Source organism: Cornus florida, unplaced genomic scaffold, assembly GCF_030987335.1.
Source record: "Cornus florida cultivar Cherokee Brave unplaced genomic scaffold, ASM3098733v1 CherokeeBrave_3.0.0_Hap2_Chr02, whole genome shotgun sequence".
NCBI classification, from domain to species: Eukaryota; Viridiplantae; Streptophyta; class Magnoliopsida; order Cornales; family Cornaceae; genus Cornus; species Cornus florida.
In genome coordinates this window covers 12,672,901-12,691,486 of record NW_026775572.1, presented here as the reverse complement: position 1 = coordinate 12,691,486, position 18,586 = coordinate 12,672,901, and the positions used below count along the sequence as shown (strand labels likewise).

The following is an 18,586-nucleotide window of genomic DNA, read 5'->3' as shown; positions in this document are numbered from 1 at the left end:
TTTGTAGAGAAGTGCCCTCTCAGTTTGGCTTTAAGAAGCCAAACAGACGAAGCTAGGTGGAAGAAAGGTCTTCATGGAAGGAAATTTGGGTGGAGAAGAAGGAAAGCTTACTTTAAAGTTTGGAATAAAGTGGTGGCGTTTGAATGGCGTTGAAGAATTTTTAATTTTGGACAGGTCGGTTGAAGGTGCTGTCATAGTAGAGACATTAGTGTAAAGAGAAATCGCCATTACAAACCAGAGTTGCAGAGAGATTGAGATTGCAACGAGATGATGTGTAATGAAGAAACGTGGTCTGCTAATGTGTCTCAATGAGGGATCGATGTGCACCCAATAACTGTTCGTACGGTTGACGGTCGCGGGCTCTGCAAGTACCCACTGTAATAAGACACTACAACGGGCTCTGCAAAGCACCTGCAGTAATAATGTAATTCAAAAATTTAAGATATATAAGACATTATACCTGTCAAATGTTAGGAGGATCAGTATTGACAGCCACAGTTCCACTTTGTTTCAATCTTCGAACGTCTATAAACGTAACCGTGGTTCCTTGCTTCTCACATTCGTTCGACATCTTCTCACCGATCAGTTCGCCCTTTGCGAAACAGTCGGTGACAACCACCACTGTAAGTCTTATAGCTGCTGTACTGTAGCCGTAAGCTCCCGCTTCCATCGCCACCTTCTTAATCGATTTCCAACCTGGGATTACAGAAACTTTCATCGGACCATCATACAATATAGCTTTACCAAACCCCACAGGATCACTCGCCAAGATTGAAGACACACAAGATGAAATTGCAACTTCTTCACCAAGTATTTTGTAGTCCGAATACTCTAACAAACTCTCAGTAATTTCCGTTCCATAGACATCAAATTCCAAACACAGAATCTGTAACGACCCACTCCACCACATGGTATGATATTGTCTGCTATGAGCCGAATCCCGCACGGTTTTGCTCCTGGGCTTCACCCCAAAAGGCCTTATACCAATTGCACACCTGTGGGTGGGTGTGCAGTGGGCGGGTGCGAGAGACACTGTCAGGCTACCACATTGGCGAGTTACGGGTGCACAAGTCCCACATCGCCTGGGTAGAGGAAAGGTGAAGTGCTTATATGTAAGTGCATCATCTCCAATTGGTATAAGGCCTTTTGGGGTGAAGCCCAAAAGCAAAACCGTGCGGGTTCAGGCCCAAAGCGGATAATATCATACCATGTGGTGGAGCAGGTCGTTACAAATGGTATCAGAGCCTGACCCAGCCGGAAGTGTACCGACGAGGACGTCGAGCCTCCAAGGGGGGTGGATTGTGATGACCCTGTGGGTGGGTGTGCAGTGGGCAGGTGCGAGAGACACTGTCAAGCTACCACATTGGCGAGCTACGGGTGCACAAGTCCCACATCACCTGGTAGAGGAAAGGTGAAGTACTTATATGTAAGTGCATCATCTCCAATTGGTATGAGGCCCAAAACGGACAATATCATACCATGTGGTGGAGTGGGTCGTTACAAATGGTATCAGAGCCTGACCCAGCTGGAAGTGTGCCGACGAGGACGTCGGGCCTTCAAGGGGGGTAGATTGTGATGACCCTGTGGGCGGGTGTGCAGTGGGCGGGTGCGAGAGACACTGTCAGGCTACCACACTGGCGAGCTACGGGTGCACAAGTCCCACATCGCCTGGGTAGAGGAAAGGTGAAGTGCTTATATGTAAGTGCATCATCTCCAATTGGTATGAGGTCTTTTGGGGTGAAGCCCACGAGCAAAACCGTACGGGCTCAGGCCCAAAGCGGACAATATCATACCATGTGATGGAGTGGGTCGTTACAGAATCACAAAGTATAGATGATTTTCCCGGTAGATATTTTAACGGCTTATATACCAATGGATTACCTCCAACAATAACAAATCCACCCAAAATGGCTGCTGTAACGTTATAACTGTAATTTGAAGCTTTGGTCTCCGAATCGATTATCAGAGGCACTAGGTCAATCCTTGGTAGAGGGGCGCCGAACAACTCATTAACAGCCACACCGGCGGCAGCGGCCATAGATACTGTCGACCCTAGATCGGCTCCTATCGACACACATTTTTTTATTGTAATAGACAGACCAATGGACTTGACGTTAAGTAACTGCATCACAGCCAACGCCGAAAAGGCGGCTAAGTAGTTCAAAGGCTTTTTGAGCTTGTGCAGGTCTTTTACTCCTAACTAACCATATTGGTGACGAAAACCTTTCCGCCTTTGACAACTTAATTCACAGTCACCGTAACGATGTCACCGCTGCCAGAGATGGCGCAACTGATCAACTCAAATCCGCTGCCAAAGTTGGCAAGGATGAGAGGGGCAGTGCACGTCACAGACTTATAGAGAGGTACTGGCTCAGTTTGGCTTTTAGAAGCCAAGCAAAAAGAAGCTAGGTAGAGCGAAGGTCTTCATGGAAGGAAATTTTGGTGGCAAAGATGGAATAGCGTCGGAGAATTTTTGATTTTGGACAGGTCAGTGGAAGGTAATGTCATGATAGAGACATTACCAGAAAGTGAAATCTCCATTACAAATCGGAGTTGCAGAGAGATCAAGATTGCAGCAAGATAAAGTGGAATGAAGAGACGTGGTCTGCTAATGTGTCTCAAGGAGGGATCGATGCGCACCCAAAACCTGTTTGTACGGTTAAAGGTCACAGGCTCTGCAAAGCACTCGCAGTAATATGACATTACACCGGGCTCTGCAAAGCACCCGTTGTAATTATTCAATTCAAAGATGTAAGATATATAAGACATTATACTTGTCAAACGTCAAGAGGATCAGTATTGAAATACACAGTTCCACTTTGTTTCAATCTTCAAACCTTTATAAACGTGACTCTGGTTCCTTACTTCTCACACTCTTTCGACATCTTCACACCGATCAGTTTGCCCTTAGCGAAACAGTTGGTGACAGCCACCATCGCAAGTCCCAAAACTACTGTACTGCAGTTGTTAGCTCTCGCTTCTATCGCCACCTTTTTAATTGATTTCCAACCTGGGATTACAGAAACCTTCATCGGACCATTATACGATATAGCTTTACCAAACCCCACAGGATCAGTCTCCAAGATTGAAGACACACAAAATGAAATTGCAACTTCTTCACCAAGCATTTTGTAGTCCGAATTCTCCGACAAACTTTCAGTAATTTCTGTCCCATAGACTTCAAATTCCAAACACAGAATCACAGTGTACAGATGATTTTTTGGTGGGTATTTTTATGGCTTTTTTACCAACGAATTACCTCCAACAATAATAAATCCACCTAAAATGTCTGCTGCAACGTTATAACTGTAATTTGAAACTTTGGTCTCCGAATCGATTATCAGAGGCACTAGGTCACTCCTTGGTAGTGGGGCGCCGAATAACTCATTAACAGCCATACTGGCGGCAGCGGCCATGGCTGCTGTCGACCCCAGATCGGCTCTTGTCGCTATACTTTTTTCTATTGTAATATACAAACCAATGGACTTAACGTTAAGTAACTGCATCATAGCCAACGCCGCAAAGGTGGCTGAGTAGCTCAAAGGCTCTTTGAGTTTGTGTAGGTTTTTCAATTTCATACTAACCATATTGGTGACGAAAACCTTTCTGCCTTTGACAAATGGATTCACAATCACCGTAACCATGTCACCGCTACCAGAGATGGCGCAGCTGATCAACTCAAATCTGCTACCAAAGTTGGCAAGGGTGGGAGGGGCAGTGCATGTTACAGACTTATAGAGAGGTGCCGGCTCAGTTTGGTTTTTAGAAGCCAAGCAGATGAAGCTAGGTGGTGCGAAAGTCTTTATGGAAGGAAATTTGGGTGGAGAAAAAGGAAAGCTTACTTTAAAGTTTGGAATAAAGAGGTAGCGTTTGAATGGCAACGGAGAATTTTTAATTTTGGATAGGTTGGTGGAAGGTACTGTCATGGTAGAGACATTAGCGTAAAGAGAAATCGCCATTACAGATCGAAGTTGCAGAGAGAATAAGATTGCAGTGAGAGGAAGTAGAATGTAGAGACGTGGTCTGCTAATGTGTCTCAAGGAGGGATCGATGCACACCCAATAATTGTTCGTATAGTTGAAGGTCGCGGGCTCTGCAAAGCACCCGCTGTAATAAGACATTACAGCGGGCTCTGCAAAGCACCCTCTATAATAATTCAATTCAAAGAGTAAGATATATAAGATATTATACCTGTCAAACGCTAGGAGGATCAGTATTGACAACCACAGATAATAAATGGATAAAACATGATTATTTTCAGTTGTAACTGCAACTTAACTCTTCAAAATATATCATTTAAGATTTTATCAGTTTTAATGGCAAACCAGTTTAGAAATGTGAGTTATTTATTCTTTTTATTTTCTTTTCGTACTCTGTGCTTGTTTGAAATACTTTAATTGTTTGATATCCTTTAATTTTGTGCGCGGACTTGATCAACTCGTGTTTCGAAATCAAGGGGTATCATAGTTGGTGCGAGATAGAGTAGCTAACTGAATTGTGGGACGTTATTACTTCTACACTCAGTATTGTTCAGGGAGGATGAACTTAGTTACAGATATTCTCAAACGTCAACACAATACAAAATGGTTAGTCTGTTGAGAAGTTATCTGGTTTAGGTATAGTGGGAACGCTGATACACCAGTGATTACTCACAAGGAAACTGTGGGTCAACTTGGAAATAAAGAGTTGACTTTCGAAGGAATTGTTTTTACTTAGTAGAATCCGACAGGGTATGGCTTATAAGGAATGACTAACAGGTCTTCGTGATAATTTTAAGGAAAGTAGTGTTGACTGAGGAACTTAATTCTCAGTTCTCGATTATTTAGGAGGGCAGAAGAAAATTATGGAGTTAATGTAACCACTTCATCTACTAATGTGGATGTAAGAGGGTACTTTCATGCAATATAGCATGGGAGTACCGACGTTGTGATGCGATTTTTATTTTCATAGGGATCATAAATGATAGTTTGACTAAGATTGGTTGAGAGCATTAAATAAAGCTTTCAGAGTTGCCTATTAGTATGGCTTTGCTTAAGGATTTGTATGAATGATCTTTTAAACTTTTTAATTCGTGCATCGTTGTTTAAAAGGAGTTGACTTATGAGTCCTATATTAATTAAGGATATATTTATGGAGATTAATTACTTTGATTAGAGTTATGTTGTGCGCTGCCAGAATAGGCGAACTAGTTCGGTTATCATAAACTCGTCTAATAGAGTTTGAAAATGGGAGGCGGGTTATTACCTAAAGCATTTTTCCGTGACGAGTATAACGTGGTTTAGCAATAAAGAGAAGGTTATTACGTTATTATGTGGGTTATTCATACTTTGTTTGATTAGGCAAAAGCCTGTTGTTGGCGATGTTATTTATTTCGCGTCATGTATGTAATGTGGTTTATTTGTTTCGTCGCAAGAAAAATGCAGTAATGGGGATGTGTCTCACGTATATAAGTTGGTGATGTTAGGTTACAAATAAATGCGATAAGTATGGATTAGCTTAGCATCGTTTTAATAAATTACGAGATAAGTTTGCTAATTATGAGTAGGTGTGGATGGGTTAATTCCACACGAAAAAAAAAGCAAAAAAAAAACCAGAGTTTCATGTCATGGATTCGTGAATTCTGATGACGGAATTCCTTTCGTTAGGGGGGAAGAATGTAATACCCCTATATTTTAAAGGTATTATTTATTGGGATTAATGATTTTTATTTTTATTTAAATAATTTATTTGATTTATTTGGGATTACTTGTTTTTATTTTTATTTTTAAATGATTTGTTTTAGTTAATCGAGTGTTATGATTTAATTGTCTTATTTTTATTAATTTTATATTTTGTGATTATATATAATGATTATTTGTTTGTGTGCTTAATTATTGATTGAATTGTTGTCGTGTTGATTTTATTGGTATGGTGTGACTTGGTTGTAATTTCTTATTTGTTTATATGCGTTATATAATTAGTTATTTAATTTAAGTGTTTAATAATTATTTAATTTATTTAAATTAATTGGATTTGGACTTAAGGGAAGTTGGACCAAAGGATGTGGTCTTGGGCTTGAAGGAAACCTTGTTGGGTTAATTAATAAAGGCCCATGGACATGAAGATATTTAAATAATTATCTTTGTATAATTAAATATATATATATATATATATAATTATATGCATATAAAAATAATTAATTAATAATTATTATGGAGGGGTATATATGTCAATATGTATATATATTGATATATATAGGTATATATAATTTTTTTAACTAATGATTATATATGTAAGGTAATATACATATATATCTTAGAATATATGTGTGTATATATATTATTTAAAAGATAAATATTATTTCTTTTATATAGTAATCATAATTGGAAAAGGATTATGGTATTAACGTGGTTATATATACACATAGGATTAATTTATTAAAAATATTTTTCACGTTAGAAAAAAAATAAGAGAGGCAGAGAGAGAAGAAGAAGAGGAGGCTGACAAAGAGGAGGCCGGATCGGAGAAAGAAGATGCCGGAATTGGAAAAGACGATCAAAGCTTGAAGCGTCGGTTTCGTTTCGAAACCTTCAGGCAAGTTCTTATCTAACTCTCCTCTTAGAACCCATAAGTTTATCACCTTGAGTATCAGAATTTTAGACTAAATTTATTTGTTTAAAATCATGGTTAGATCGGAATAACTAAAATGATAAATTATTATATTTTTATTTTTGGATTATTAGATTTTAAATTGTATATATAAGTGTTGTATATATTTTTGAAATCAATTTATAGGTTGATCTTTGACCTAATAGGGTTAATTATGGTTTCTAGAGTTTCTGGTATTTTCTGGAAATTTTCTAGGATTTTTCGGGACTTGTTTTATATTTTTTTGATATTATTATAATATTTGTAAAATTATTCTGGTCAATTATTGTATATAATATTTATATTTTATACACCGGAGGATTCTGTAGCATTCGGCATATCATCATAGGAGTTTAATCCTGTGCGGCGCGGTGTAGGATATATGGGTGTACGCGCCAATCAGGGCCATTAGATTTGTTATACTAAAGGAGATTGATCAGGTATGATTCGGCACATGGAGCTTCAGTGCACCACTAATTTGGGCGCTTGATGTAGTCAAGTCAACGGAGAGCTGATATGGTGCATCTCAGTACATGGAGTTATGGTACATGTGGGTTTTTAAACCCTTGATGAGGTCTGGTCAATAGGATTAGGATCCGATGCGGCGCGATTCACCAGAGCTTGGAGAAGCAGCCAACCAGAGCAAGCCAGCACGTGTTGAGAGTACATCAGGTGCGTGAGGGCGCATGCAGGCGCGTGGACGTGCCTGCCAGTGAATGATGGTGAGTGGAAGCGCGTGCAGAGAGTGTGGGAGCGTGTGGCGGCGCGTGAGGGAGCGTAGGAATGCGTGTGAGGTCCTAGAAAGCTCTTGTGGGGTTCGGTGAGTTCTCAGAGTTGATATTTTAGCCGTTAAGGTTGAAAGCAATCATTAGAAGAGGTATTCTTGGTGTTCTGAGAGCCTTAGAGTACTATTACGGTATTAGTAGCATTTAATTGGCGTATACATAATTAATTAATATTTTTGTGATGGAAGGAAAGGTGGATATATATATATATATATATATATATATATATATATATATATTATATGGAAGGTATTATACATATATATATTGTATAATATAGTGGTATATGTATATATCACTTAAGATGATTAAATTATTAGTCTTATTTGGTATATATGGATAGGCTGTTATTAAATTAATTATATGCATGTGATATGCATGGAATGCCTAGGTATGTGTTGTTTTGTTGATAAGTTAATTTGCCTATGTATGAATTGTTTGGTTGGTAAATTAACTTCTAAAGTTTGGTACATGGTTGAATTGTAGGCATGGATAAGTTGCCAAAGGCGTAAATATATTGCCTAAGTAGATGGAAGAATAAAAATAAATAGGAAGCATGAATGAGTTGCTAAGTTAAAAGTATAAATATATATACTTAAGGAGACATGGTTGAATTGCCAAGGTATAAATAAATATACTTTCAGGAGGCATGGTTGAATTGCCAATATATAAATAAATATATTTATAATGGCATGGTTGATTTGCTAAAGTGTAATTATATTGCTATATGTTTGATGATTAAAATATATCATTTATGGTATGTATAAGTTGGATTAGGATTAGATATTCGTAAATTAAATTATACTTACATGTTAGTGTATTATTTTATACATATTAATAAAATAATACTGGTGGTGACATGGATGATTTGTCAAAGCCTAGATATTGGCTGTGTGATTTAAATACTTAAAATCATTATTTGTTTTGGAATTAAATATAACGTTCTTTTAATTATATTTTATTGTTTAAATTATTAAATTGCTGTCTAGGATAGAATTAAGGTTGGAGGAGTTTCTTTATATGGAAATTGTGGATTGGACTAGGTATGATTATAATTTAATCATTGATAATGGTTTTGGAATTAATGCACCTAGTTATAGATGTTATTGTTATACTGTATATAATTATTTATATATATGTATATCATGGCATATTAAAGATAAACTTTATTAGGTTTAGTTTTGATCAGAGATGGTTTACTTATCGGTTTTCAGAGGTCTGGTAGAGAGAACTTGCTCGTAGAGTTTAACCCACGATTTATTTTTCAGGTTATTAGAAGTTCCAGTCTCGAGGTTGAGGATCCGTAACTGAGAGACTGTCATTCATCTATTCAGTTTGTATATTTTTAAGTAGTGTTGGATTATTGGATAATGTTTTTAGGGGTCCTTGAGTTACGGGATTTCTGAGTTGTAATTGTTGGGAAATTATAAATTAATAGTTATTAATGAAAATTGTTACTCATTAGTTTTCCTTCAGCGAGTTATTTATTCTTTTTATTTTCTTTTTGTACTCTGTGCTTGTTTGAAATACTTTAATTGTTTTGATATCCCTTAATTTTGTGGGTGGATTTGATCAACCCGTGTTTCGAAATCAAGGCGTATCACAAGGGACGAGCTGAGTAAAACTCGTAAAGCTCAATTCCCTTATTAAAGGAGTGAAGCTCATACAATTTATTCCCTTATCAAAGGAAAAGTACTGTTCCCTCGGGTGCAAAAAAAAAAAAAAAAAATTTATTTATTGCATTCCCAAAGCTAGACGTGCAAGCTTGGGAATGGGGGCAACTGATAGGGAAAAATATAAACCTACCCTACCCTCGATAAGATTGATTAGATTTCATTATCAAGGATAATGAAATTTGACGTGGTTCAACAGGTAAGAATAATCCTATTATAACTGGAGGAGGTCAAAAGGTTTAAATCATATCCCCGACAAATCTGGCAACAAATCTCCTATGATTTTGCACAAGCGGAATATAAGATCAACCATCGACATCGGCGGAACGATTTGATTCTAATCGATAGCCATAAATAGGGCACCAAACCATTAAAGAAGGTACGACGTAAAAACTATTATTAATCCCTACCTTTTTTTTAGATTTCCGTGACTAATTTGATCGTTGGAGAGCTCTTGGCAGGCACCACACCGGTGTCGTCAAGGTTTATCGATCTTCTCCTCTCTTCCTTGCAGGAAAACAGTATCGTATCGGACTGCGCGAATTTCAGCCTCAACAGTAATGTAATGTAATGTAGTTTCACTATGTTCTATTTTATATTTATATTTATTTTTATTTTTATAATTTTTAGGGAGAGTTTAATTTTGAGTACATTTTTTATATTTTTAGTTTCCTTATATTACTAGGTTTAATTTCCTTTTATTTTTAGCTTCCTTTGTTGCTAGGTTTTTCTTATAGCACAATAGTTTCTCTATTATAAATACTCAATTGGAGATTTCAACATTTGGTTAGATAACATTTCGATTGCTTTGCAATTTTTAAGGAGTTAGTAAATTTAAAGTAATCCCTTCCCTTGTGAATGTTGTATTCGCTTCGGCTACGTCCTGGTCTAATGGTTGCATAGTGACCTTTGGGGAGCCATGCATAGTCAAGAACAATTCATAGAAATAGATTTTAGGATTGGTGGTAATTAGGTTCGTGGTTCAGTTCGAACTCGGACTGATAATTTGTCTCCCAACCTACCAAATATAAGTTATGTTCCCGTATATTCACGTAGGACTTCAGCTTATGTGGATTATTTGATAATGAGGAATTCTGATTAGTGATCGAGGTAGACACAACAATCGTGAATTCCAGGTAATTAAAATAGTTCCGCTTGTTACCTTTAAGCTTAAATGACGGGCTTCAATTTGGTAGGAACAAATACCGATTAACTGGAGAAGGCGGGGAAAAAAGTCTGTGCATTTCATGGCTAAATTCCTTCATTCAAGATGAAATTGCGTTTTATAAATAAATTCCTACCACCGAATTTAATTATGAAGAGATAATGTATCAAAAATGTCATATTTGTCGGAAAAAATAATCCATTTATCAAAAATTTTACAGAGGAAATTTACAAAAAATAAATAAATAGTGAACAAATATTATTAAAGTTGAACAAGGCGTTTGGCTGTGAACGAACAACCACTCAAAGTGATCTTTAAGAAGGGCTAATTGTTTTCTGCTTATAGAGGTTGCTGCTACAACAAAAATTTATTTTACTATGTAATAAGAAATGTACACATGTATTCAACATTAATATTTCAGTAATCAACGCTTCTTGCGTATAGTTAAATTAGTATCAAATTGCAATGAATTGAAGGACAACAATGATATGGCATATAAACTACCGGTGCAATTTGGATAGGTTAATCTAGTCCAAAAATTTTAAAATTTGAACTTTTAAATTCATTAATCGGACTCAAATTAAGTTGAATTTTCTCAAAATTGAGGCATGCTGGGGTCAACCCAAACCCAACCCAAAACCCAAAAAAGAAAAAAAAAAAAAAAAAAAAAAACTTAAGAAAAAAATATTTTATTTTATTTTTTATTTTTTTATTTTTGCAATGAACTGTCCATATATGGGACATGGCACGTGACTGGCTTTCACCAACAGATTCCGAGAACATGGTCACCGGAAATCAATTACTGTCTCACCACAACCCATTTCCGACGAGTGTGTCAGATCAGAATGGGGGCATGCCACCGGAAGTGAACCCTCCAATTTCACTGCAATATTAACAATTCCATGGCCATTGAACCGCTGATCGGTTGATCAACTATACATCAACCTTCGCAATAGCACGAATCATTGTAAAATAGGGCTATTGGTCGGGTAAGTCGAACCACTGGGACTGCGCTAGTCTAAGGCAACCTAAGTGTTTAGAGTCATTCTTAGGATGATGAAGGGGTGTTCATAGAGGTTGTATTTGTTGTCACTTAACTACAAATTCAGAATGCATACACAATAAATTGAAGGAGATTAAAAGAGAAGATTTAGAGAAGGAAGTCTAGGGAAGTGAATCCACTCCAAACCTCTACACAAGCTAATTATATGATTGATTTGGGGAATTAATGTAGAAATGACCTTGATGAATAGCAATTCATGACTACTATATCATCTTCAAGAAATTCAATTAATTAAAATGTAAGAACAACCTATCAAAGCTCCACATGCTTAAATTACCTAAACTATGGTGCAATCCTCAACATGCTCACTAAGCTAGAGATTGTCAAACAAGTAACCAATTGATGAGAGCACATGATAACAAGTCACAAGGTTAATTCATCAAAAGAAATTCTTAAGCAATGAATTAACAAGCTACTCAAAATCATGCCATTAAAACCATTCCATAGTCTTAGCTCCATTGTCACTATGAAACTACAAGCCATACAACCATGAGATTAAATCATCTAAGACAAGAGTATTTAATGCAACATGATCTTTAGAACATTAAAACATCCATTACATTATGTAACATGCTCTAGATTATGGAACTAGTCAAATACACATTTCATTCCCCAAAATAAATCAAAAACTAGACATGCTTACAAGGAGGAGTTTCATCACCTCCCTAGATGGAGGTTTAGTTATCCATGGATACAAAAATGGAAGAGGAAGAAGAAGACTCCATCTCCATTTTCGTGCTCCCTTCTTCAAGCTTGAAGAACTCTCCCTCCTTGCTCTCTTCTCTCTCCTCTAATCTTGTAGAATGAAGCTCCCTTCTTCAAGCTTGAAGAACTCTCCCTCCTTGCTCTCTTCTCTCTCCTCTAATCTTGTAGAATGAAGCTCCCTTCATTGTGTGGCTCTTATCCCTCTTATCTACCACCCAAAATGCCACCAACCAACATCTCCAACCACTTCATTAAAGAGGAAAGCAAAATGAAGAAACCAAGGTGCAAGTGGGCTGAAATGAGCCATTTCCGAAGGGCATTCTGCCCAAAATTCGAGCACTCTAAGCAAGGCCTCGAGCACTCGAATTTAGTGTAAAAATGCCCATGCTTCACTTGCTCTGCCCAGACCTACTTTGGTTAAACAGCCATAACTTTGCGCTCCGAACTCCGAATGATGAACCGTTTAAAGATTTAGAAAGCTAATTCAGAGCTATAAATATTTCATGTTTTAGTGGAGATCCAATTCTCAAGGATGGATGGTCGAAAATGAAGATCAAGGCAGAATTTCATTGCTGCCAGGCAGTTCTGCGCACCTCTGGTAACAAGGCCATAACTCTCTGCTCCGAGCTATGAATGACAAACCGTTTGAAGATTTAGAAAGCTAATTCATAGCTCTAAATCTTTCATGTTATGAGGGAAGTCCAGTTCTCGAGTTTGGAAGGTCAAAATGGCAAGCAAAGTCCAGGTTCTACTGCTGCCAGAATTCAGCATTGGCACCTTTTGTTGCTCAAGATTCCACAAGGCCTTATTCTTGTTCCATTTTGGCCAATGAACCTGAAAATGCATAAAAACATAGAAATGAAGATAATCTACATAAATTAACATACAACGGACTTTACTAATGCAATTTAGGGCGCTTGAATATATAATATTCGGCGCTTATCACACCCCCAAACTTACATTTTGCTAGTCCCTTAGCAAAATTACAATGAATACTCCAATGAAAAGACAACCATGGGCATGCTACTACAAAAATATCATCCATGGTAAAATGAGATAGATACATAGCTCAAATACAACTTGAAACAGACAAAGAGCTGGAGATGGGGTCATTGGGAAGACTACCTTGCATATATGAAGCATTGATACAAAAATTGGCTAAATACATTTCCACATACATGCATCAACATCAAAGTCTATATAAATAACTCAATTATCATCTCTTGAATGGAAATCAACTCTAGCTTCAGTGAAAGTGAATTAGATTCTCAACATGCGGCTTTTACTTTCTTTTCCAATTCCAAAGCACAAGTTTTCAAATCATTGAATTCCCCTTTAAATGAGGTCCCTAAGGCATGATTTTATTTACAAGACAACTTTTGTTGCTTGTTGACAATTTATTGTAACTCATAAGCGAAACATAGAATGGTTGTGCAATGTTGAAGTCCCTTAAGCTTTCTAACCAACCTATGTAGCAAGCGTTAGGCCAACAACTCCCAAACCAGATGGCTTTAGGGTGTTAAGTGTAGAGACACTCCTAGGGCTTAATAGCTCAAGTTGGAAAGGCTACGAACTCCAACGAACCATGCTTATTACAATCTTTTTGAATGACCGTGCAATGTTTAAGTCCTTTAAGCTTTCTAACCAACCTATGTAGCAAGCGTTAGGCCAACAACTCCCAAACCAGATGGCTTTAGGGTGTTAAGTGTAGAGACACTCCTAGGGCTTAATAGCTCAAGTTGGAAAGGCTACGAACATCAACTGGTCATTATTTTCTTTCCTTTTCAGTTTTTTTTTTTTTTTTTTTAGACAACTTAAATCATGCCAAAGATATTCATTTATCAGGTTCATCAAATCAAATTAACTAGGCCAAGGTCAAGGTCGATCAAGTTGCATGCCTCACAGTTAAGTTTCCAATGTGCATCTGTGCATTGTGAAGCTTAAAAGAGTGTCAAATCCAGCGAGAATTTAATTGAGACATTTATACAGACTAATTTGAATCTACATGATCATTTCAACTCAAATTTTTCTTTTTTCTTTATTTTCAAAAATGTCAATTACTTCTATACACAAGGTATTAAACATATGCTTCGTCTCCGACAAGTTCCAAGTTATACTATCATTGCTTAGCAAAAATACAAAACCAAAAATGTCTAAATGCAAAACCAAAAATGTCCTATTGCACCCCCAAACTTGAATGTCACATTGTCCTCAATGTGTGAAGACAAGTTAAACAAAATAAGAGCAAAGAAGGTAAAAGAACAATATTACCAAGTGGAGTGACGAATGCAAAAATATCCATCGATGTGAATGCGCAAACGCGTCCCCCAAACTTGGACAGGAAGACCTGTCAAAACAGCACTAATAGACACAGGTAAAAGCATAGGACTCTTAAGAAAAATCAAAACAGAAATGAAAACACTAAGACGAATGTTATTGCAAGGTAAAAATCCGTACAAAATACAAATTGGCACACATGAGTCATAAGTTTAAAATGGAAAACAAAAAAAGTGCCAAAAGCCGTGCATTTAGAGAGATGAAGTTGGCTTAGGCAATTCGTCAAACACGTGGTGTGCAAGACAAAAAGGAAGAGGGCCAAAGGTTGATTAGAGATGAGAAAATCCAAAAATTTGGCCCTGCAAATGCAATACACAACTCCCAAACAATCACAAATCCGTCACACAAACAATCCCATCCTCCATTGATCAAAAATGTGAAAGAGAAAAAGAAGGAGAAACTTACCCCACAATGGAGAACCAAAGGCCCTGTGTGCGTGGGATAAATGGTGGGGATGGGTGGGAGGTTGAGGATGGTGCTTGGGTTAGAGGAGAGTGGGGAAAAAGGTGGAGGAGGTGAAGGTAGGTTTGCATGGGGTGGTGAGGTTGAGGGTGGTTGGGTTGTGGAGTTGGTGGAGGAGAGGGGTTGGCAGCCGAGGAGAGGAGATGAGGTTGAGTGAGAGTGGTGGGCTATGGTTTTAGAAGGGAGAGAGAGAGAGAGGCTTGGTTCGAGCACTCGAAGGGTGCTTTCGAGTGCTCGAAATGGGGGCAGTGGCCTCGGTTGGTTTGCATGAGAGAGCCCGGGCAATGGCGAGCACTCGAAACTTGGGTTCGAGTGCTCTAGAAATCGGCAGAGAGGGGTGGGTTTGGGTTGGTGTGGTGGGTTTGTTGTGGAGATGGTTGGCATGGTGTGGGGGGGGGGGCATGGTTGTGACATGCATGGCTGCATGGTGGCTGAGAGTGGAGGTGGCTTGAGGGGGTGAGGTTGGGAGGTTGGTTAGTTGGTTTGTGGGTGGTGTGCATGCATGGTGTGGGTTGAGGAGAGAAAGAGAGAAGGTGGTGGTTGGGTGAAGGGGTGGGAATGGGTGAAGCCAAGATGGTGGGGGTGTGTGGGGTTGGTGGGTGGCATGGTGAGGTGGTTGGAGGTTGAGGAGATGGGTTGTAAGAAATTCGAGCACTCGAAATGGGTTCTTCGAGTGCTCGAAGGACATGCAGTGAGTGAGGGAGGGAAGCTGCATGGTGGAAACTTGGTTTGAGAGAGAGAGAAGGTTTAAGGTTGAGGGGTGGTGGTTTGGTGGAGGGATGCCGAGAGAGAGAAGTGTTCAGTGGTGAGGTTGGAGTTGGGTGGTGTGTTACATGGGGCTGATGGTGGAGGGTGAAGATGGAGGCGTGGTGGTTGCTGGGTTGCCGAGAATGGGAGAGGTGGTGAGGTGAAGGGGTTGTGGGTTGGTTGGAGGTTGGTGGAGAGGATGGGGTGAAGAGGTTGGTTGATGATTGGAAGGTTGCTTGGTTTGTTGCATGGTGGGCATGTTGGCTAGGCTCGAGCACTCCAAATGGGAGCTAGAGTGCTCGAGCTTGGGGCAGAGAGATTGGCAAGATGTGGAGGAGGTTCGAGCACTCAAAATTGGGATTCGAGGGCTCGAAATAGAGGCAGTAGCTGCGAATGATGGGCTGAAATTGGTGTGCAGCTGCGAGCACTCTAACTTGGATCTTGAATGCTCGAAATTAGGACAGTGGTGCATGCAAGATTGGAGGCAGCAACGAACACTTGACAGGGAAGGTAGATTGCTCGAAATTGGATCAGTAGGCTCGAAAATGAATTCATTACAATGGAATGTGCAATGTGAGCAACATGGAAATGAATTTTTCAGCCAACATGAATGCATGGATGAATGTAGAAAAATTTTTAAAACTTGCAATGTCAATCCAATGCATGGATTAATTTTTGAAAATTCTTCAAACTTTGCAATTGTACGCCAATGCTTGGATGAATTTAGAAAATTTTTAAACTTGGCAACTTTTCTCTAATGCATGGATAATTTTTCAAACTTGCAAATTCAGTCCGTTCCAATGCATGGGTGGAAAATTTTTGGAAAAATTGTCAAATTGCTCAACATTTCTAATGCCTGGATGAAAAATTTTCAAACTTTGCATTTCATCTCCAATGCATGGAAAATTTTGAGAAAATTTTCAAACCTTGCAGCTTCTCTCTAATGCATGGAGAATTTTGAGAAAATTTCCAACTTGTGCATTAAAAATGAGAAAATATGCACATGAGAAGCATTCTCAAGATCTGATGAAATTGCTAGGAAGCGATGGAAATTTTCGGGAATGAAAATTAGGGCTGAGAAGGTCTAAGAAGCCGGTCTAAAATTGCGGAACACAACTGAAGACCATTTCAGAAAAATCAAATTTTTGGCTTTTCGAAACCATTTCCCAGAAAATTTCAAGGCACGAGCAATTTGAGAAGGTAGGGAAGCTTGGAACATCGAAAGAATTTATTCCCTTGCTTTGCTAAATTTAATGTCGATAGCTAGACGAAGTTAGAGCAGGCACTAATCCTCAAAAATCTCGATAGCTAGACACACCGAGATCAAGTTAGTCCTCTTTACCCTATACCATGTCTCTCTAGAGATTCAAGCTTCCCTAAGTAAGAAAGTTCTTTTGGAAGCGGAAGGAAAAGAGCTTGAAGACAAAAGTTGGAAAGAGGTAATGGAAAAACCTCAATCCACTCTTCATCTTCAATGAAGAACTTTGGATTATTTAGGGGCTGATTTGGATAAGGGAAAGGTGGATCAAGTGAGGGCACACCTAGCAAAGGTTTTTGAAAAATCATATTTAGCACGGGAATGCCCGGAGAATTGTCCTTCAAACTTTCAACATCCTCCCCACACTTATCCGGTGGTTCGGGCTCAACAGCTTGAGATAACTCAGGAGAAGGAATGAGATGAGATGCAAGCTCCCAAGAAAGAGATACATTTGATGTTGACCAAGTAAGAGAATGAATAGGTGGATGAATATTAAGCAAAGAATTCACCTCTGAAATGGAATTGTCAACATTAAAATCCTCACAATTGAAATGAGCCAAACAAGCTTTTAGAGGATCCTCCATTGAAGGAGGTGCATCAAGCAAAGGATTATTTAGGGGTTGTTCTAGAGTTTTAAAGGATGCAATCTCATCATCTTTTTCCTCATTTTTAACCACAAATTCTTTCATTTTATGAGTGGCAACAATTTGATCTTCAACCACTATTTCATCATTTTCATATGTGATAACCACTTGATCATTCTCATGATGAAAGTTACTAGGAGTAATCTCATCATTCATAGAATTTTCTTTTGGATTGGCCATAAATTCAAATGAAAATGTTTCCTCCTCTTCATGATTTTTAGCATTAATCCTTTGTTGAATTTGAGATATTTGGTCATCTATCATTGCACTAACTTGGGACTGGTGATATGGTACCACTTGATTGATAGACTCTACTGTAGATTGCATGCTAGTAAGGGAAGCCAATAGTTGATTGTTGGAGTCCATCATTTGCGTGTGCATAGACTCCATCATTTGTTTGTTAGCAACAATTAGCTCATCCAATGGAGACGGTGGAAAAGGAGAAGAGGGCGGGAAAGAATGATCATTGGGTTGAAAAGGTTGCATATGAGATTGTGGGGTTGAATTTCCTATGTCATGCCACAAGAAGTTTTGTTGGTCTCCCCAACCCGAGTTGTAACCATTGAAGTATGGATTACTACCCGGTTCAAAGAAATTTTCATTTGGTTGCTCTAGATAAAAATCCGAGAATTGTCTCGTTGGAAGACAATCTCTTGTATGATGTGAATTACTAGAGCAAAAAGCACAAAACGCATGTGGTGTGTAGAATTGAGTTGGAAGATAACTACCCTCCATCTAGGACTTAAACATCAACAACACACAACATAATCAACACAACAATTCTTTATCATCAACTCCACATACAATGATCCCTTTCTCCTCAATTATCAACAAGATAGGAAATAAATGGCCATGACAAGGACCGATGCTTTGCAATATAGTAAAACAAAAATAGCCTCGACAAGGGCTTCACAAGCTAAATTAAACACATACACAATATTCACAATGCGAAACTAGAAGTCACGAGACTTACCTGGGGGCCTCTAGACTTACAATTTGCTAGCGTTCCCCACGGCGAGCTTCGAGTTCCTAGAATCTCACTTACAACACAAAAATGGTTAAACCACACAAGAAATATTCACAAAACACAGTATTCACAATCAAACTAAATTTAACCCTA

At 38.4% G+C, this 18,586-nt stretch overlaps 1 protein-coding gene across 1 annotated transcript; it reads right to left on the bottom strand.

The window, feature by feature from the left end:
* Positions 1-2,861: 2,861 nt before the first annotated feature.
* Positions 2,862-4,121, bottom strand: LOC132295655 (homoserine kinase-like). The gene is made up of 2 exons (XM_059793957.1): positions 3,260-4,121; positions 2,862-3,178 (listed from the first exon to the last, which is right to left on the bottom strand). Exons 1-2 carry the CDS (start codon positions 4,119-4,121, stop codon positions 2,862-2,864), a joined length of 1,179 nt encoding a protein of 392 aa, XP_059649940.1.
* Between the last annotated feature and the right edge of the window lie 14,465 nt (positions 4,122-18,586).

Coding starts and splice junctions, on each gene's coding strand:
- LOC132295655 (XM_059793957.1), bottom strand. CDS start 4,121: ATGTCTTATTACAGCGGGTGCTTTGCAGAGCCCGCGACCTTCAACTAT. Junction 3,179..3,259: donor TGGATTTATTATTGTTGGAG/GTAATTCGTTGG, acceptor TGGAATTTGAAG/TCTATGGGACAGAAATTACT.